At 35.0% G+C, this 23,603-nt stretch overlaps 1 protein-coding gene across 2 annotated transcripts in view; it reads right to left on the minus strand.

Annotated features, from left to right (window-relative positions):
* LOC126841934 (zinc finger E-box-binding homeobox 1-like) overlaps positions 1 to 23,603 on the minus strand; it is a 155,444-nt gene that overhangs the window by 9,883 nt on the left and 121,958 nt on the right. The window contains exon 1 of one of the 2 annotated variants that reach the window (XM_050578749.1): positions 2,700 to 3,030. The exons of the other annotated variant lie outside the window; for it this stretch is intronic. Within the exon in view, the coding sequence (XP_050434706.1) occupies positions 2,700 to 2,823 (124 nt within the window). The 5' untranslated portion in view covers positions 2,824 to 3,030. Of the gene's footprint in view, positions 1 to 2,699; positions 3,031 to 23,603 lie in introns of those variants that run through there. 2 annotated transcript variants of the gene reach the window in all.

The following is a 23,603-nucleotide window of genomic DNA, read 5'->3' on the forward strand; positions in this document are numbered from 1 at the left end:
CTATAAAATACTCATTTGTCACTTCTTCGTCCAATTTTATATAAACACGCGCTAACCAATTATTACCTTATACTGTCATATTATGTTATTACTTACATGTCATATACAGGGGAATGTCGGATTTTCCAGACAGCATTTATGTATAAGAACAATATTTTAAAAATACAGCGAATAGTTTAAAAAGTATATTTTGCACATAGAACACAATGCTGACATTAAAGAACATATTAATTTAAATCCAATCTACGTATTTACTTTTTAATTAATGTAAATAATGTTTTGTTTGTGCAAATTGAGTATAATTTTAACTACGAGTAATAGGCATTATAATTATTTATTTTTATTGCACTGTTTCATCAGAATATTTGGTTGTCAGAAATTGGATGATGCTATTTTTGAAATAATTTCCCGCTCATATTATAATGTATAGGCGATATGAAAACGTTTTTAAAATTGTATCAACATTTGTTTATCGAATAATGTTTTGTCGACAATATCCGCACATGCGAAACGCCGTATAACTGCAAAATAACGATTAGGAGTAGGTAATATTGTTTTTAAATCTTTTCCAATAAACCTATTATAATATGAAAATAATACACAGACAGCCGATAGATCATTTGTCCAAAGCAAATTGTTTAAAACGGATGAATCATTACATCAATGGCGTAATGATGATAAATTACACGAAATGGAACGTGTAGCGAACCATTATTATATTATACATCCCATTATGTTTTAATTCACTTATCATTTGTTATTTATTATTTATTTATATTATATTGTAATATATATTATTATTGTATAATTGTCATTTAGTATATATAGATTATCTGACCAGAAGACGTATTGCGTGTGTTTGATAAGACTAAAAAGATTATACTATAATACGTCACTGTAATAATAATAATAATAACTATATAACTATTATATTACAAACTGACCCATTCATGTATTCACATATAAAATATTACAAGGTATATATATATATATATGTTAATGTGCAGAACTATTGTTCGTGTACATGGACATCACATTATACACAATCCGTTTACCGAGAATTAAATATATAAGATTACACTATATATTTATACATATTACGTGGACGGCGATTTTTTGTGAGACTTTTAATTGATCCGGTCATGTTTTTCGATAACGTTGATACGATCTATCATACATGACATGCCATATATATTATGCTAATTATATGCAGTTGTTTAGAAAAAGATGTCAAGACCTTTCGATTGCGGTCGACGTCTATCTCATATAATATATATGTATTTGGTGTATATAAAGAAATTGTATTGTTCGAATTCCATATAATGAATATATTATACCGATGATGGTATAGTGCATTTTTCTACAAAAAAAAAAAAACCTTGCACATAATATATGAATGTATTTTTACTGGGTAATGATAATATGATATTATATATATATATTTTTTTTTACTGCACTCGAACATGGACAAAAAAAAAGAAATATCCAATTATTATTGTTTTTTTACTGGCGTTTAAGTTTTTTTCACTTCTTTTCTCACGACCTTTCACATATAAAAAATTATACATGTGCACTAGTCGTGAATAGAACACTGTAGCGCGTGTGTGAATATATATGTGATAAGAATGCAAGCGCGCGCCTTATCACTATATACATAATTGTATGCACAAAAAAACGTTATACGTATTTCTGAAAACGGTATAACAATATAATTATTATCAAAAACGCATTATAAAAAAAAAAAAATTGCAAGACAAAAAAAAATATATAGAACAAAAATCACGGTTGAAAAATGTTTTAAGACTGGAGCGAAAAAGTACAATGTATAAATAGAAGGGACACAGTCGATTGATTTACAACGTTTCCGTGTCAAATTGAATACACGCTACAATATGAACATGGTATATAATATATTATTAATATATATATTTATAATAATTATTGTTATTATTATTATACATGTGTTGGAGTGTACAAGATACGTCCGGGACGGTTTTTAACGGACTGCACGCACTTCAAAAGTCAATTAAGTTGTGCGTTTAAATATACTCTATATGTATATATTTACTATAGCTGTTCGGCATGCGTGCATTTTTTCTAAAAAAAAAAAAATTATGTTTACTATCGAAACTGCCCGTGCCGGTTTTGCGCGTCAGAAAGATTTTCATAAGTATATTATTCAATCAAAATATTATTTTAACCACAATCGACTTATATTTTCAATTTCTAGTGGCAAAAATGTATAAACACCAACGTTCGAAGAATTTTATGGGCCAACCGCCACCGGCTACATAAATAATAAACGGCGAGTGTCTGATTTTTCCTCACTATTAAATAATATCGTGTCACGCTGAAGTGCATTCGAGGTCGAATAGAACATATTTTTATGTAAGTTTACACAGTTTTTGTACTTAAGCGCAAAAATAATTTTTTATTTTGCACTCGACAGAAATCCCAAGGTTTTTTTGTTGGCGTGATAAAACCGGACGCGACAGACGATTAAGGTATATATAAGAACACTACGGATACCGTACAAAAAATCTATCTGTTCTTAGATCGTGCGGCAGTTATGCCAGATATAGAAGACACACTTAGAGGCCTATGTCTCCAATAAAGGCCTACAATTGCCGGGTATGTGGATAATTAAAAAATCTCGATTTTTCTATATTTAATGTAAATATAATTTTTTTTATACTCACGGTTGCAACTCCACACGTTTGCTAGACACCACAGCCGGTACGAGTAACTGTCGAAAGTGGACGCCGTGCCGCCGTTCGCGCCGGTGGCCGCCGCGGCCGCTGCTGCTGCTGCTGCAGAATACATGTGCGAGACGGGCGCGCGCGTTTTTTTTCACTCGAATTCTAAGTAAATTACTTATTATCAACCGGTCAAGGTAGGTTTCGGTTTTTATTAAAAAAATAAAAACTTAACGCGTTGTGTGCCGTGTGTACAGGGTGGCGACGGCAACGGACCGCGTATACTATGTCGATGTGCGCGAGCGAACGGGGCGGATGCGACTACAGCTGCGACTCGCGGGCGTCAAACGCAAAGCATGGCGGCATACTGGCGGGTAAAAACTGTCAGGCCCGCGCCTACGCTGCAGCGACCGCGGCCGTGCTTCCGACGGACCGCCGCGAACCCCGACGGTAGGCCGCCGAACACGCCAATTCGGATGTGCGTGCATATGCCCGGCCGCACGGCCACAGTCACATTGCACTAGCGCATTGTAACATTATCATTATTACCACAGTGGTAGGTATAGTAGATACAAGTAGAGCAGACGGACTGGAAAAAGCTTAACCCGTCCAAATTTAGCCAGAAAAGTCCACAAAAACCTCCCTATTATAAATATACCTATTAACTAAAAAAAAAAAAATAATAATAACAATAAAAACAATTTATACATGATATTCTACTGGTTTGGACATTAGGTTTTTAAATCTTTAACATTAATTAGATTAACCTATTATACCTAAAACGTATATAGGACTAGTGAAAACAGTAAGAAGCGTAACACAAAATCAGTTGATTAGAATTTGAGCTTTCTATCTTGCCTTAATGAACAAAATTGACCACTTTTAAATCGAGTTATCGTGTTTGGAAATCGACAATCGTACAAACAGCAACTGCTGGTTAAACAGACAACTTTCATAATTTAAGGTAAAAAAAATCAATTTTAAAATCAAAAAAATAATCAAGGCTTTTTTTAGGCGAAAGTTTCTGCAGTTAATTTGGTATTTTATAATAATGTTATAAAACAATATTAATATAAATTATATAGGGGTTGAGACGCAAAATGTGGATTTCTCAAATTTTCTTCGACACACTACTTTAAATGATTTTATTTATTGTATACAAACTACTATTATTATTATAATTTATGCGAATAGCAATAACGTTTAAAAAGAATTATTATGTATATTAATTTATATAGTACGAGTTCTATTGATGTACAGTGTAAAATAATAATATCTCACAAACATTAAATCTAGGCATAACTCTGGGCGGCGCTTAATGGGTTGTTTAAGGGGTATAATTTTTAAAGTACGCTGTACATTGTAGTATTAAAATATTGTGTACTTTAAATTACTTATGTATGTCCGTTTATATATATATATATATATATATAGTATACTTAGGTGGTATATTTTGCTATACATGCGACTGAACAGTTACCGCCGACTGAATTTATTCAAATACAATCCATGTAGTATCCATATCTACATAACTTTCGTAACCCATCTATCATAACTATCCATATCTCTGTACTTTTACAGTTTTTGTCAACGCTTACCTTCAAGCGTGTCTGATGGATTTGTATCTCAAGTCAAACCGCCTAACTATAGGCACTGAGTCACGGACCAGAGTCGACTAAACATACCTGTTATAATTGGAATACGGTAGTAAACATATTTGGATTTTGGGTTACAACTTACATCTGTCTAGCGCGCATTAACGACGCCGAAAAAAACGTTATTCGCCTGCGAAATATAATTATGCTAATATACTATACCGGTGGTGACATTTGGTAAATTAGATAGATTTTTTGCATCTCGACGCGTCCAAACACATGCACCAGCGGTTGACATATCTCCAACATATTACACAATATATTATTAAGTATGTCGTCGAAACGGCGCTAAATGTTTAATAGCCGCGAGCTAAATAATTATCCGACGTGAATGCGTATAATAATAAAGACAAACATTCGTATGAGGGTAAAACGACACGAGCGCGATGGCACAAGTGAGCATTTCAGAACAACAATATGACAAACATATTAACGTCTTTAACTGCAATTTAATAATTGGTGACTGGTGTACAACCACCCGCATGTAGGGCGCTGTGACTGATTGACTCGGTGTAGAATATTTAAATATGACTTGAATCTTACTGTATTTGCACTTCATACATATATATTTAAGAATTATTATGTAATTATTTTTAAACACTATATTAGTTTGTTCAAAACTTGTAATATATATATATATACACTATACAGGGTGATCCACTTATCGTGAACCACTCAATATTTAATAGGGTTTAATAAAAAAATTACAATTTTTTTTTTCATATTTATTTTTTATACAATGTGATCTCAATTTTTCACATTTTTTTTTTTAATTTACCCCCCTCCCAACTTAGTTTTTTTGATAGCAACTTTTGAAATTTAAACGGTAACGTATATATTTTATTAACTTTTTAAATTGAGAATAGGTAATGTATTAAACATTTTGACTGGTCGATAACCAGTTTCGGATAACTATTTTTGAAGCTATTGAAGTTTCAAGTTTAGGGCAGGAGGAAAGGTGGAGTGTAGTATTATTTTTATCTGCGCGCATTTCCCAACCGCACTCCTCCTCCCATCCTAACTTTAAAAATAGTTATCTGAAACTGGTTATCGACCAGTCAAAATGTTTAGTACTTTATTGTCAATTTAAAAAGTTAATAGAATATATACGTTACCATTTAAGTTTCAAAAGTTGCTATCAAAAAAAGTAAGTTGAGACGGGGGTAAAAACAAAAAAATTGTGAAAAATTGTAACCACATTATACAAAAATAATTTGAAAAAAAAAATTTGAATTTCTTATTAAACCCTATTTATATATATTTGTATTATTACTACTAAATTACTTTACAACACTGGACTGATGGTAGGCTAAATTTCACAAGTGTTATATCAGTTGGTGGGTTATGATAATTATTTCGTAACGGTATTACATTCCTTAGGCCTGTTCGCCTGTTTTAAAACGGTATTTTTAAAATTTTTATTAATAATAATTTAGATGTTTAACACAAATTTTACCAACCTCGACTACTTAATTTAACGAGTTGGCCCTAGATAAATGAAGGGTCCGTCCGATGTGGTATGTAGATGTACATACATATTATTATGACTAAACGCGTATATAAATCACTTGTTATAGAAAATTCTTTATTTATTTTTTTCTGTGTATAATATAGACAATATAGTTACGGGGCCGCGAACGGAGGATAAAGATAAACCGCTTTCATTTTCTTATTTTGATTCTTTTCGAAGGCAATTAAACTAAAAGAGAAATGTAGGATGACCTTTAGCGTCGAACGGAGAAAACCGAAAGATATATCCACAGTTGCACACAAACACACAAAATCCCTTTTTACATAATATACACGAAGAGAAAGAGAGATGTAGAAGAGAGCGTTTATCTGAGAGCGGTGATCTAACTGTATGTGGTGTGTACATATTATAGTATATAGATGTATAAGGAGCTGTAGATTCTTTGCCGCCCGTGTTACTCGTTTAATATATATATATATATACTAGTTTATACAATATACAGGGCGGTGATCGGTGGCCAGATAAAAACAACACGCGCGCTTGGCTTATACGCTCGCACACAAAAGGACGTGGGCGACAATCGTCCGGAAAATTGGACTTTTTCTTATTACATACATTACGTGTGTATATACATACTATGTGTGTGTGTATGTGTGTGTACACAAGCAGGGCGCGATAGATATCTATACAGCTTTGCGGGGTGAAAACGAAAAGGGAAAGAAAAATAATATAAAGAAACTTTTTCTATTAGGATAATTAATTAGGCTAGCATATAGTATGTGATACTATAAAGAATATAATTTCCTAGAATTTATTCCTCGCGCTCTCGTTAACCTTATATTATTATTATTATTATGTGCCGCAGTTTGGAAACGATCAGTGCCCGGCGTGCATGGGGGTCGTCCTCGGTCGCACCCTTAACAGCGCCAGAGTACACATATAAATGGATATATGTGTGTATGCGAGTATGAAAAAGGACGATTAATCGTTTTGTCAACCGTAAAACAAAATTATGCCGGTACGCGCGCGTGTACTTAGGCAACGCGGACAAGGGGCGAACGACCATATAACGACGATGATTCATACGGCAATAACATAACATATAAGTTATAACCCATTCGCGAGGATAGCCCCAGTCGTGACTCGAAGCCGGTCTGAATCTATACAATCCGAGTCGAAAGATCTATGTCTGATCAGGCCTCGCCGATGTAAGATTTAGTAACATTTTCTGAGTACCACGACAGTTTTCGGAAATCCCGCACTAGGTCACCGGAGTGTTCAGTTAAGGGAAATGGACAATTATTGTATTTTTTATAATATATATGTTCATGGACAGACGACTAATATAATTAATGAAAATTTCATTAAAAGGCTAAAAGGACAATTTGTTATGTTATGTTTGTTGTAATATCTCAATTTAAAAAACAAAAATTTCACCTTGTATCCCCACAGAGGAGTTGTTAAACTTTATAACCACCCAACTAGCACATGACTCGAGGTGTTAAAGTCTCCTTGCGCGCCGCTTCATTCCATGGTGTCAATATGATACTACGGCAATACATTAATATCATTGCAATTAGGTTTGGCGAAGAAAGGTGCGCGCATTACGGGCCGGAGAAATCGGGACAACGCGCGGTTTTAACATTAATCATAATATTATTAAACTGTGGCCGAAAGGAGCGAGCGAAGGGAAAAAAGGCTCACGACCGAGGACGGGTTAGTGACGGCAACGACGATGATTATTATTAATTCTTGCGGGGACAATGCAGTGTATACACGGGTCGCACCTCTGCCGGTTTCCTCTCTATAGGAGCCGTTGCCGTCAAGTGAAGATTTCACTCCGCTTTCCATCGTTTCCACCGGCTATGATATTCATTCATCACTCGCAATCATCATAATAATAATAATAATAATAACACTAACTATAATAATAATATTACGAATCCTCTGCCAAACCGTCTCCTCCCTCGCCACTCCGACCTCAGACCTTTTCAGTCCTTATGTAAAACGGGTTCTGCGGCTGCCAGGAGGTATACAATATTGTTATACGCGTGCATAAGTATAATATAGATATAGTATATGTACATAGTAATAATAAAAGTGGTTTTGGCGAAATGAAAACACCGCCGTTGCCGCCGCCGCCTCGTGTTAGCAGCGGAATAAATGCAGATTAAAATTTGTTTTTAGAAAGGCGAGGCGGAGGAGTAGCGGCGGCGGCAGTCGAAACGATGAATATGTACAACATCACCGGATCGAGAGGTGCAGGTTTTTCGGTATGCGGTTAATAAAAGATGGATATTTATGCCGAAACGTTGTTTTATATTATAAAATGTGTATACAGTATACACACAGTGTGGACGAGGGACGGGAGTAGGTGGCAGCAAAGAAGAAGGTATGTACCGCGATGAAAATGTAAATAAAGGTCGCCGCCGAGTACACTTTACATTATGTATACACTGGAAAATAAACAAGGCGGCCGTGCAAAAACTTTTTTGTTTTTATTGCTTCCCAGATTTATTTTCAATACGCCAGTGTATAATAACATTTATTATTATTATTATATTTAATACCGACGTAGTACATATAAGTAAGCCACCAAAGTCGTTGCATATAATTATATTATTTTAAAGGGACAAAACCATTCATCGCGCCCGCGCCGTTGAGTTTAGATACGCGTACGGTGTAAGGTACATTGTAAAGTGGTCTTGTACAGAATACTGAATAATAGCTATAGACTTAGAAGACATACAATAATAGACAGACAGGACCAACTTGAAAGCGGTTTCATTTGTAGTGTCACTATTCCATACTCAAGTTGAAAACGTATCTGCTATATAGTTATACAAAATAATCTATGTTCATTTTACAATTATTGTTTTACTATACCTGGAACATGACAAACAATATAATGAATTTTAGTTGGATATTATAAAAATGATAAAACATTTTGTCACACGCTTAAACAACAACGCCTCTCATTACAATCTTATAATTACTATTTTATTACTAATTACAATGTCATAGCCGAATAAGTCCCAAGAACGTTGTCGCACTTAGCCCAGGCACTGGACACATCGCCGTTGACCTCGTGTAACGTGACACAGATATTTTTAAAAATAAGCTCATGATAATAATATATTATATCAGTCACCAGTTCATAAATATACATGTACATATATGAATAGGTGAATATTTAATGGTAAATCAGTTAAAATATATATTTTGGAGGAGTCAGGAGCCGTTTCCTACATTTTTTAATCATATATTCCATTTGGATAACGGCGTTCTTTTGATGACGTAGTAACCCTTTGACGGATTTTTTTTTTGTAACTACCCAGAAATATAATATATGACAACGGATAAAAAGGAAACGTCGTCGCCTCGTTTGGACCTAATATTTATATATATATACATTGTTTTTTTTTTGGCTAGGTAAAACAAAAGGAGTCTTTGACAAGACAAGCGTACAAAAGACACCTTGATTGCGGGGTAAAATAGCCCTAGGGCAATCGGGTGCATGATTACTAGGGTACGTTTTTTTATTTATTTTTTTAATCCCACTTCCTTTGCACAAGTCCTCGGCGGCGACGGTGACTGTATTTTAATTTCAGACCAGCGTAAGAGACCTTTCGTCGGCCGATCGATAAAATTAATAATTGCGTACACCCGAGACGAATTATTTTTTAATTTCTCGAGGAGATATGCAAATATATTTTGTCTCCCCTATCCTGCAGCCCCGACATCAACAATAATCCGCAGAGTAAACAACGACACCGAAAAATCGCGCTTCACCTTGAAACGAAATATACCTATGTATAGTATACATACAATGGCAAGAACAGGCAGACTACAAGGCAGTCTCTCATGGTTGTCTGCTTATATTATTATGATGATGTTTATATACACTACACTGGGTGTAGGGGGGGAGGGGGAGACGTGCCACCGGCATCAGAGATAAGGTGTTCGCCCGTATAGTCATTTCCATTGAAGCGGCCCAAAAAATGTGTATTATTTTTTAGGGGCATTTTTTCTTCTACTGTATTCCTCGAACGACGTCGGTTGTTTTTCGGCTTTACTCCACTCCCTGCTCGTCCACCTCTTGGTTAGGTTATACACTATTACACATACACACACACACACACACACACACACGACGACGTGTGTTGTATATCTGACCTAAAACAACAGTTTTCTTCTTCTTTTTCTATTTATTATATATACCGCGTGTACACAAACATTTTTACTCTTTCTCTCCAGCTCCTCGTCGCACCCTCCACGAGTATGATGCAATATGTATATACACACATGCACATATACACCGACCACCACGCCACCGCCAGGGGACGTTTTGCCACCGCCGATGTACACAGATTCCCGTCGTCCCCGGAGACTTTATAGCCCGTGGCCGTCACGTCTAACACGGTTATTTTTATCGTCCGATTTCACCAGCGGACCATTTTTCTTCATTTTATCTCAACGGACGTTCAATTTTGAACTTTTCCCTTTTTTTTTTATCCGTTCCACTTTTTTTTTTATTTATGTGAACCATCCCCACCCCTGCTCCTCCTTTCTTCCGCGCTGCCCGCGCACACCCATATAAACGCTCACAGCAGCATCGTTTTACCCGAGGACCTTATTATTAGTTCCCACACACTGCTCTTCTTTTCTCTATGATGCAGTCCGGCCGCCGCCGGTTTTTCAACACGATTTTTTTGCGTGGAAAAAACTTCTATATTATTATTATTATTATAGTTATTACATGTTATTATATATCTTGCACGTACAGTTTACCGCGGCCGGGTTGACGGTTTATTTTTCGTCTAACAATTCCGCTTTAAGAGGAAAACTGGCTTTTGTTTGGCCGAATTTCTTTATACGCTGCAAACAGTAAATTCATTATATTGTACCTTTGATATTAACCAGTATCGGGACTAGGCCAGAAACAGTTGTTATCAAAACAATATTTTATTCAGCATTCACTACTTTTTACCCATCCTTTTAGTCTTTTTTATACACAAGTCCCTACATTTTTATTCAAAACGGATTTTCAAAACACACACACCTAACTCAACAACATCAATTACAGCTTTCAAAAGTGAACCATAACTAGGTAAAGTTAAAAAATTACAAACAAATGCTGTCCAAAGTTATACCAAATGTGAGGTTGCTTTTTAAGAGAAAATACTGGTCCTGTATTTTTAGAAAAGTTTTGTGTATACACACAAATACACAACAAAATGAAAAATACTATATATATATAATATCAAGTATATTATACATTCGTGTACAATGTATGGCGGTGGTTAGTGTATATTATTATGTGCACGGAGAGTTTTTAAAAGTGTCGTCTTTTCAGGGGTAAACAGCAGGTCGTCCGAAAAGAAAACTTGAGTGTTTTTACTTTTACCTCGAATCCCCCCTCCCTCTTCTTCGGTCCTTCGCCTCCCTTGCGGCGCACATATGATGTTTCCAAAGAACCGCTATTTATATTGACCCCGAGACCATTGTTTCCCTATACGGAAAACACGGAATGTCAATATACCTTTTATTGTGTGTTGTATATGTACCCTTCAGCAGTTATAATGGTGTGGACACGGCGACAGCCGGGCCGCACTCCGTTTCGACTTGGTCGCGAAACAATATTTTCTTAATAAACAGTATTTTTCTGAGCAAAATATGATTTTAAGCGAGAGGGGGACTCGAATCAATAAGAAGAGCATCAAGCCAAACGAAATAAAAAGCAATTTGTTTAATATAACTATTTATTATTATGTATAATATACATATAATATTCAAAACTGAATTCGTCGAGATTGTTTTTATTTTTTAGTCATTTGCTGACTCATCTGTCCGGAGGTATTTAAACAATATTAGATAGTATGCACTTATTAGTTATTGCCATATAATGTATTAATTTAATAATTAACAAACATTATTGATTTTTATCGATAACAATTTTATATGTTATAACAGGCACGTATGAGTCAACGATATAATAATATGCCAAGGCGGTATTTTTCTTTTTATTAGTTTTGAGATAAAGCGCCCAATGAAAACCCACCTGTACGCATAATACAGTATACATCAAAAGGACCGCGGCCAGTGAATTTATGCAACCATATATACATATTATTATTTTTTGGAACCGATTGGGAACGTTATCGACGCGGTTGTTCGATAATCGAATCAAGACTTAGGCATTATATAATATACTATATAGTGAACCAACAAATACCGCGATGAATCAATCTTATTATTATTTTTAAGGTCATAATAATAGAACAATTGTGTCGGGTCGAAATGTAATTGTTCAAAAGCGAAATGCCAAACATTGTTGTTTTTTTTGTACGCTCGAAAAACGATACTTCTTATCTTCGAAAAAGTTATTCAGGTATAAACCTAGCCGTTTGAATCTCAAGAGTATATTTATATACACAATATAATATATATAAAGTGAGGTGTACGCTCCTATTCTTTCTTGTTGTTACCAGTAAAGAAAACTGACAAAAAGTAAACGCGTGGCACCGGCAGCTGCGTCAACAACCGAGTTTTCCGAAGCTAGAGAAGGCGGCACTTGGAAAATAATTAAAAGACAATTGTAAAAAAATCAATCAAATTAAATGGTATTAAAAAATTGAACGCTCCAACCTGTCCAATAATACACATCCGACCAGGGCCTGATTGGAATCTATAGGTCAGCACTTATAGAACATATGTAATATTATAATATATCAAAAATATATAATTATCTACACCTGTCATATATTATCAATCTAATTTATACTAATACACTACAATATATTTTTTTATGTAAATATTACATTTTTGAAGCCCTACACATTTTTTATAAAAAGAAAATATTATTATAAACTAATTATATGGGTATTACCTAGGTTTTTTAGAGAATTTTTTTTTAGGAATGTTTACAGAATTAAAAATTTGATTCCAAGGCCGGTTAGGTTATCAGTGCCCAATAATAGTAGTTATTATAGAAGTATGTATTTTTTTTTTATTGTCAAAGGGAGACACTTTGCTTGTGATCATTGCACGACACTCACAGTTGTGTGATACGGGCGATTACGTGTAATGGATAACAGTAACAGATTTTTATGCCCACCACTGGGACGACTCTACACACATAAATTACATACACACCACGTAGATATACAGCAAAAAGCAGCGGGGGCGTTACGGTTATTTTTTGTTTAATATAATATACATTTATATATTATATTATTTTTTATTCTTTTATGTATATTTTACCGGTGTTACATTAAAAAAAAAATCCCGTTTTAATTTATATAACACGGCGATCCCGCGGCGGTGCCTTTTGAATACGGAATTAAAACAATATAATATCATCATCACACATACTCACGCGTTTATGAAAAGCTGGATACAAAATAAAAAAGTGTTTTCGGTTTTGTTTGGATGTTTTTTTTTTTTTGTTAACACCGGCAATAATCCCCGAGGACCGTTTTCGAAACAATTTAATAACATTTGTATACAAATGCTGGCCGTTTCGGTTTCAGTGTTTCACCCTTATGGTCTGCACGCGACCACGACCGTGTCGCTATAATATAATACATTTAATAATAACACCAAGATTGACCTGTGGGTCTGAACAGACACTCCTATAAGATCCAAGTGTTGTTCTAAAACGTCAGGGGTTTCTCAGTGTTTTTAAAAAGACATTTTCATTTACAATTTTTTGGTAACGTTTTTTTTACTCGATTATATAGTATATAACATGTTGGGCATTGATTCGGGCAAACACTGCGATCATTATTCAAAGTAATCTACACTTTTCCGAGAAGGGCATGTCGGATGGTATTTGATTAATTTCACCCTATCGTTGTTATGTACTCGATATGTATTATAATAACTTTAACCTTTCCCGTAAACAATGTAATATAATAATAATAACAATATCAACTCCACAATGATTCCCGGTTTAATACCTTGGAACCAACGGGAATCACGTCTGATAGCTACTGGAAAGAATGTGGGATTTTCTTTAAAATTAAAAATCATAAGAACGTACACCAGTTTGTATAGAAAATAATGTATATTATAAATTTATTATTTGATGAAAACTTCGCTGGTGGGTAAAATGCCAGAAATACTAACGTGTTTTATTTAGCATTCTTTTCTTATTATTCTTTCTTTCATTTTTATTTTTTCTAACGCGTGTCCAATATTTGAAGAAACAAAAACTCGACTATATTATTTTTTTTAATTAAAAAAAAAAAAGGTTTTTTTCCCAATATTTATTTACCGGAATTAATTATCAATTTATTTTCGACTCGGTTTTCGTCGTGAACGTTTTATATATTTATCCGACGGGAGTATTTTTACCCCCTCCAATTCGGTTTACTTCTACTTCCCCCACCTCACTTTGACAATGGTTACAATAATTCACTTTTCGAATTTATTTATATATATATATTGCGTTTTTTTCTCGCACTTTGAATATACAATAACAATACATTACACAAGATCTTGTTAATTATTATTAACGGTCTCTAATGTTCTTCGTCTCTTCCTTGTTAATTTTTAACTATATCTGCCTGTGTTAATTTGTATATTATGTGTGTAGAGTGTGTACCGTACTGCCATTATATTTTACAACAATGTTCATTATTATACCACTGCACTTATTGTTGTCGCCACGCCAATTATACACGGATCGGTGTGCACTTTCTGCCGGGCATTTTATTTCCGATCGTTAATATTATATTTTATACATTGTGTGCTGGGTTAACAACGAAGAAGACAGCGGTAAAAGTATAAAGTATTAAACGAGAGACAACTGTAATTGTATAATTCGCCTCGGAGGACCTATACCTCGCCCCCACTCGCCGTTTGGTGTGTGTGTGTGCGAGGGCGACGAAAAGTTTCTCGGGGGAATATATATATATATATATATAAATTGGCCGTGGCCGTTTTTACATTGTGCACCAAGTATACTTACACGCATACACAATACTTAAGTTATACGATAATAACGCAGGCGTCATACACATTACGCGTCATTTAATCGCCCAACGCCGCCCCTGCCAAATGTCCCTATACAAAATTTGTATAATGTATAGTTGTATTGCGTTAATAATTAAAACGACTTATTTAATCCGGTAGCGCGGCCACGAAAATCCCCCTATTATTTCATTTTGTTTTTCTTTGTCTTTCTTTACTACAACATATGAATACTATGTATGATAATGTTGTCGACAGTCGAATCGTTTACAAGTGATCGCTATAGCTTGTCCAAATATAACTAACTTTTTTTTTTTAAAGTAATAGTCACTTTTTAGTGGTTCTATCCTACTAGTAATGCCTATTTTCACCACAAGAATTATTTTTCAAAAATATTTTAGTTTTACATAGTTGGAGCAATGCGCAATGTTCGCTCAACAATCATTTATATATTAATATAACTAAATCAAAACTTTAAGCTGTATAATTAATACAATTATTTAGTAAAACTTCTTACAGTAAATCATTTGAATCCATATCGTGCGTATGTTTTTTGTAAAGTATATCTCACCTGAAACAGAAAAAATAATAAACATATTAGTACATAGATATGCTATCTATAAAACATTTTAGTATCGATTGGTGAGCCCTGGGAGCGTGTCCTTTCTCTAAATCGGGAACAGGACGCTGCTAAAGTCACACTATTGACATCGGTTGACAAAAAGTAATCAAAATATTAAATATGTACCTAATAAATACCGAATAATTTTTTTTATTCTAGCAATGAATGAATCAAATTAACAAAATATTATTATTTTTAAGCCTTTAATATCTTAATATTTTGTGTTCCAATAATAATGAGTGCTCGTTGGTACACATAATGTGCGTACGTTAACTATAGTTCAATTTTTGTTCTACTGTACATAAAAGCTAGGGGGACTTGGCATTTGGGTCTTTTAGGGATCAATTTGTAAGTGTCATTAACTTATGATTGATTGATTTATCCTAAATTTGGGTTATAACTAAATTTGTTTCCTAAATATTAATTATTATGCGGTGTAATGTAATGTAGCAAATGGACGCCTTTATCATTGTTACTATATTCGAAAGGTAGGTATTGCGACGCATAGGTAAATTGTAAAGGCTAAACCAAGTCTAATCGTCTCTTTATTTCTATATATACTTCATATTATTATTATTCCTCTTATTTGCTTATTTTATTGTTACGATTATATCCGGACTTAGCGGCAATATCCGTCTACATATAACATACCGAATTCCACACCGCGTTTCTAAGTCTTCGGCATACAAACGACGGTAAATGCGCACGTTTCGCCGATAAAAACCGATTGGCGTCTAGAGCGAAAAATTTTCCTTTCTTACCATTTCTTTTAATATATTTTATTTATTGTATTACGTTATGTTAGATTCGACGCCGCGGCCAAAGATGCGGCGCAACGCGAAATTCGCTAAATTTATTTGTGCCTATATATATATATATAAGAGTATGTATAACCTAACCTTTAGATTAAAAACACACGCACGGTTTAGTGCACATACGAATTATAATACAACAAGAGTGTACACCGCGTTAAAACTGGAATCGTATAAAACTATATTTCGATAATAAATATTTAAATCCGTATACGTTTTCGATTTTTATATATTTCCACCCCACGCCAGATAACGACTTCAAGTATATCTCTATATACACACATATGTGCGGTGGGTGAGTGTTTGTATATGTATAGAAATGGTCATGTCCTCGTTTCGTAATATCTTTTTTCTCATAACTGCAGCAGGCTGGACCGACCGCCTTGCAGGGTTCAGGTGTGCTGACCACCGCGCTGACCGAGCGTCCCTTCACGTACGTTCGACACATGTGTTACTCTTTTTCCCGGTTCCGTTTCTCTTTTATTGCATTTTGTTGTTGGTTGGTTTTTTTACCGCCTGTCATACTCTCCACGTCCTGTGGCCATATCCTCAGAGAGTATACATATATATATATATGTATACCTATATGGCTTTTATCCTGTACACGCGTTGAAGGGTCCCACTCCGGCAGTGACTCTAAGGAGCTCCGGGCGAAGTCAATTAAGTAGCGACGGGATTTTTTTTTTTTTATCACCGCCACAAGGTTCGCGTTTTATACGTACATACCTACCTATACTAAATATATATATATATATATTTGCCGTCGTGGCCGCGAGGGCGTGGCCTTAGGTAAACCGCACACGGCGAAAAGTACTATCGGAGCATAAAAAAAAATAATAATAATATAACCCACTTTATTACACGACAAACGAATTAAAAAGGCGGCGAACCGTGACAGATGGTCTGAATGAAATAATAATAAAAAGAAAAAAAGTTCCATTCGGCCGAGCGACAATTGTTCCTTTATGTTTTTAATTTTTTTTTTTTTTTTTGGACTTGGGCGAAAAATCGTGTCCGCCGGCCGTCAGAGACGAGTTTAAAAAAAGCATTTTTTTCCCGCAGCAACCACTCGCGTTTGTCTTACTCACAAAAATAATAATAATAATAATACTAGTCCTCTATCAGCTATACTATAATACATACATAGCGATTCGGTTCTTTTTTTTTTTTATTATTATTATCATCATCGTCGTTGTCACATATCTTTTATATACCGTAATATGACATTTTTTTGGGAGGGCCGCAGAAAGGGGTGCGAAAATTCATATACAAATATACCCCGTGAGGAGTATACGGCATACGTGGTGTCTGGTTGTAATTGTGGTCGGAGAATTTCCCAGGACCCATAAACGGGCGGCGGCGGTTTCGGTTTCAATTATCTCCTTATTTATTTTATTACTCTGCGCAGTTCTCGCACGTATGTATAATAATATTATATATATATATATATGTATATAATATAAAGAGGTCGTTTTCGCATATACGGACCCGGCAACGGTCTGTATATATATACACACACACACACGCCAAGAGACTACCTTTATAATTTGCATATATACTCCGCCGCCGACAACAGTTTATCCCCTTTAAAATGCCGTTTTCACAGCGCTAACGATGATACGTTTTTCCTATACCAATAGCAATACTTATGTGTATGATAATACATTATAACAAGTCAACCGAAACAGGAACGTCAAACGTGTATAGAGAAAAGTTTAAGTGCAATCAATAACAATCTTTTGGTTTAATCTATAAATGAAAAAGATAACCGAGCGTCGCCTCTTTTTAGATTTCTCTAAGTCGGAACAGGGTTTTAGAACGACTTAACATTTTCAAAAATATAACTAGATATATGGTATATAACAACTATACAAAGCTAAATTTTCAAGTTTTCGATAGTTCAAACACGGACGTCTTCGTCAATACATAAAAGGAAAATAGTTTTTTTATTCATTTTCTCATGACTGTTGTCACTTTTGCAATAAATGCGATTGTTTATGAAAAAATAATTGCAGACTCGGATTCTTCACCCTTGAAATTCCACTGACCTCTTAATGCATATAGAAAGGCGATACCTAAAACGTACGGACTATAAGTTCCTTCTTTCAGTTTTGATATTTCCAAGCCGGCCTAGAGAGTGTTGTACTATTTTAAAGCTCTAATGATGTAATAACTGTTAAAGTAAAAAACACAACAGTAGATATTAGATAGTGAAAGGTTTATCGACTGCCGATTGACATACATATGTACTATTAATTAGTCGTTTATACATTATCTAATGACACTGTTAATTATCAATGACATACGTTGCGTTTAATGTTAATCGTTGTACATTATTACTTTACAACATTATTTCATTTATTACGTCCTTTGCTCATATATAGCGTTCACGTGGACCTAAGAATATGGACCGAATGAGTAAATTATTACTATATCTGAACCATAGAAATCCGGTAACTTTTTTGTAGTGTAAAATATATTATTAAAATATGCGTGTCCGCTGTCGGAAAGGAATATAAGTTATAAGACATTTTGTGTTTTTTTAAGCCAACTCAACTTAGCTATAAGAAATTTAACGGTGGTAATTTTTTAAATTTTTATTGCGCCGTTTGAAATGTATGTAATAATAATTATTGCACTTTATGTTTTGGCTAGTGTGCATGCGGTTATAAAGTCAAACGTGACTTTAAATACCGCAAACGCATTATTCAGAGGCTGACCCGTGTTTACTTTGAAGTTTGAACTATATTATATGAATATTATAATTTTATATTATGTCGTTTCCGACAACTTCGACGGATCTTTGACGGCTTTGCTCTCGGTCAGCGCATACAGTTTTTGATACGAGACAATTTATAATATGTCGACTTACTATACTTACAATTTACATATTATACAAATAATTGGTGCAAGTGGTAAGATTAGGTTGGGCATGAGGGTAAATAGGTAAATGATAGACACAAAAATCATGTCTTCGGTAAAGTAAATAAGTCCAATTTTTGGCTTTGGCAAATGAATACTTAAGTTTGTATTTTACACAAGGCTCTGCCTAGTGAATTTTTAAAAAGAACTACATAATTTTTTTAAATTTGTAACTAATTGTACTAGAACCATTTTTTACACAATACAAAAATAGTGTTTAATTTGACATGGTTAGTAGCTAGCTTATTTTTGCCAAACATTTTCAACATATTTAGCTCTTTCAGACTTAAGGTAATTATCTGATTTATTTGACAAGTTGTAATTATAATTAATATTATATTGTGTTTCAAAACGACACGTCAAAGGAATTGCTATTGTAATGAATAAGTATTCGTCAATGTAATTAAAAAGTAGATTACTGTGATTTAACCTTTAGGTATGTGTGGACAACATATTATGTCGACCGTGACTCATGACGGATAAAACGAATCTTATTATCGATATTTGTTTTTCATTATAACGCTTTGTATACATATATTGAAAACAAATGGAAAAACGAGTAATATAATTATTTCTCTTTTATATTCTTGTTTGTCGCCACTCGATAAAACGTTGGGTGAGCAAATATGTTTGTATGAGTGTAATCTTAACGCAATATAAAAGTAATAAACGTTGCCGTTAAGCTGTTTTTACGACACACACGGCCGCGGTAACTCGATATATCAATTATGTATTATTTGTACTTCATCTAAAATAGTATAAAAAGTTATGTATATTATATTGCCAGAGATAATGGTATTAATAAAGGGGAACGAGGACGATCGAGCTACTATATCTAATTAACAAATTAAAAATAGAGAAATAGAAAAATAAAATGATAAGTTCTAATTATATAAAATTATTTTCACATTATGACGTGACGTGTATACAAATTAGGTCTTTCAAAGGACACTCAACAGACAAATTAACGGTTTCATATTTATTTTATCTATTATAAAAAAAATCTGTTGGTTTTGTTTTTAAATTGAGTTTTTCTAGTGATTTGAACGTGAACCTAGTTAGTATAATAATATATATACGTATATACAATATACATATAACATATTGTGGACAATTTTGGGATTTTCTTTTTTGTCCTTGGTCGCGTGTGCAATGTATATACGCGAATCGCGAACATTCGGGACCGTCGTGTGTACAATATAAGGTGCAGTTACTACCCAGTGGGCCATCCTGAGTTAAGGGTACGCATATACAGAAAACGTCATTTGCATATCTTAAATTTCTATTGTATCATCCGAATGTGTGTACGCATATATATTTATATACTAACGTTGTACGTGGAGGTCATCGCAGTCTATATTATTTTCTCTCTTCCTGCGGATACACGCACACACACACACACACACCCACACACACACTCACAACCACATAACCATCGTCCATTGTTCGGCTCTGGTGTATGTGTTTTCGGCAGTTTTACAGCCGTGGAATAGAGTCCGTGGCCACTGAAAACTACAATGAAAAGGCGTGTACCGTATACGACCATATATACACGCTCACACAGAACCGTCTCTTCTATACGTAAATATATCTGTTTTATATAATGTGTGCGTGTGTGTACCGCACCGTTCGCTATTATATTATGCATAACCGTTTTCTGGTGCCTCCAAAAAAGGCCGTTGCCGATTGTCCACCGATACGCCACCAAAAACATTAAAGCCCAAATATATTTAAGTAGAAAATATTATACAGGCACTGCGGCGCAAACATGTACGCATAAAATCCATTTTCCCACACTGACTGTATAGCGAAGACGGTAAAGATTTTTTTTTCATCTTCTTATATATCATTATTATTATATCCTATATTATACTCACTCGGTCTTATTGCATCGCGCGCATCGTTGCACGTCTCGCCGTTTCGCTTAATTTAACATATTTTCAAAGTCGTTAATTTTACAAGCAGCCCGTTCTGGCCGCCGCCACGGCATGGCAGTACCATCGGTATTATATACATTTAAGATCAGCTATGTACACTCGCCCTAAATTTATATATATATATATATATATAAGCACACACCTTTATCTATCTCCCGAAATCTCTCTCGCGGTGTATTCAGTGTCCGGGTCATTAAGTGTAAAGGCTACGCCGCACAACAATCGTCGAGGGGGAGGGGAGGGGGTTGAAGTCTCCTATCCGAAACCCGTACCGTAATACACATATACATGTATAAACCGGCAACGGCCAGAAGAAATCCTCGGACTTAATTTATTATGCAAATTTTCGGTTAAAGGAGACGGGCCCGAGGTAGGTTCGTACACGTCCCTATGTATATACGTACATAAGCCCCACGGGTAATCAATGACCCGACCTAACCTCTAATCCTTAATTGCTTCCTGCGAGCCGCCCGAACCGACCTTTAGCGAGTCCGTTTTTTGTTGTACCGGTTCCTCCTCTTTTTTTTTGTCTTCCGCTTTTATTTTTTCGGTAGACTGTGTCCCCTATTACTCGATCTCACCGTGATCTAATTGGTCTTCCCCTCGAGCCCTAAGCGGTCTCCTCTCGTCTTTCAATGTATATTACATATATTGTATTAATTACCACTCGGGCTGCCCGGATTCGATGGCCGCCCACAACCGTAACGGCGAGGGTGAATCTCTCCCCCCCCCCAATAAAAATAGATCTGTAGAACATGAGCCGTTTTTCTACTATAAGAGTCAACGAACCGACGTTTAAGGAAAGCGCGGACACCCAAGAGTAAAAATGGCAAGCAAGGACATAGCAGAAGCACAAAGTGCGACGATTATGAATTAAGATCGGTCTTTAAATACGGCAACTAATTTTTCTTCTGTTCCCTCTCAGCGAAGTTTACTTAACTTTCCCTTTTTTTTTTTTATTTCCGTGTCTTTAATTTAAATCAGTGGTTAGGTTTTCCGGAATTAATGGTCAGGAACGCGGACGAGAACCGGAAGAGATAAAAAAAAAACATAATATATATATATATATATATATATATGTATATAAATACGACAGAGCAAAGACAAAAGAGAGGAATAAAAAACAAACTTTCGTTAAATTTCCGCCCACTGGTAAAAAGTAATTAATTCGTACTTAGGGTGGCCGGCAAATTTTCTTTAATTAACTACAATTATAGACGGCAAAAAGCCGCTTTTTCCTCGATACTTAACAAAACCGAAAACTTTTACTCTTTGCACAGCAGTTCTGTCTCTCTTGTTCTGTCCGACGAGGGCGAAAAGAGAAGTATAAGTTTAATTCGCCCGGTGTTATCGTCGCCCGTACCTCCCCGAAATTAAGCCGGCCGCCGTCGTCTTGACAAATGGCTTTTCGTTTGCCATCTGTAAACCCTTTTTATTATTATTATTTAAAAACAAAAATCAATTTTCCGGGCAAAAAGTTTCGCTGGGTTAAATAATAACTATATATATATACGCATAATACTTATAACCTTTTTGCCGTCAACCATTAATCCCGATTAACACTGATTAACTTTTTAGACACGACAAACGTCATTGTATAATTACATAAACGTCTCGCGCGGAAATCTCAACCCGTTATTTTTTTTCCGTACCCTTCCTTTTGTGTGCTTATTATATATACTTACTCATCTTGCCGACCGACTCTTGGTGGCTTTTTATTTTATTATTATTATTATTATTATTTTTTTTTTTTGCTATTCGCAGGACGAGGGGTCTCGTTCTGCAAAGTTTATTATAAGCCGGCAATTAAAATGTCTCGGGGGGACCGCCGGAGAACGTGCGTGTAACGTGATAATGGTCCCATAAAAACCGCGTTTGCCGTCCTAAGGTGGCGGCGGCATATCTGGGCGATGGGCCGCCGCCGTTGTACGGTATATAAGAAGTATATATAAACCGGCAATTTATTCGGTCCACATACAGAACTTAAAACAAGCGATAAGAAAACCACAGCAGCAATACACTTAAATCACACAAGAAGCGCGCGCTGGCTGCTAAAGGTGGTCCTAGCGGACTGAGAGAGTGTGCGAAAGGGACGAAGATAGACGAAGAGAGAGTAAGAAGAAGGGATAAGAGGGGCGGCAGTGGAAGCGCAAAGACACCCGACGAATTTTAATTAAAATTGTCGCGCTTGTGCTTGCCATATTTATTGGTTCAAATCTCTCTGCGGCCTTTATATTATTATAATTCACTTCCTTCGTAGAGCCGATCCACGGGAAAACCGACGCACGTTTAACGTTGCATTTCGATGCATAAGAACACATCTAAAAAAAACACTCATTTATACTCTCCTGTAAAATTGTAAAAAGTAAATGTAAATTTGAACGCCTATGCTTTTCCACTTTATAGGCCAGCGCAATGTTCTGGGGGAGTTGTGACAAAAGTTAAATTAAATACATTTAAAATTTTATTTTGCATTTCTCCCACATCTTTTTTTATTTAGGTAAATTGCATT

The sequence above is a fragment of the Adelges cooleyi genome, unplaced genomic scaffold, assembly GCF_023614345.1.
Source record: "Adelges cooleyi isolate 19-005CV unplaced genomic scaffold, UGA_ACOO_1.1 ACOO_flye_CR_arks_rails_tigmint_CR_PRNA_41, whole genome shotgun sequence".
Lineage (NCBI taxonomy): Eukaryota > Metazoa > Arthropoda > Insecta > Hemiptera > Adelgidae > Adelges > Adelges cooleyi.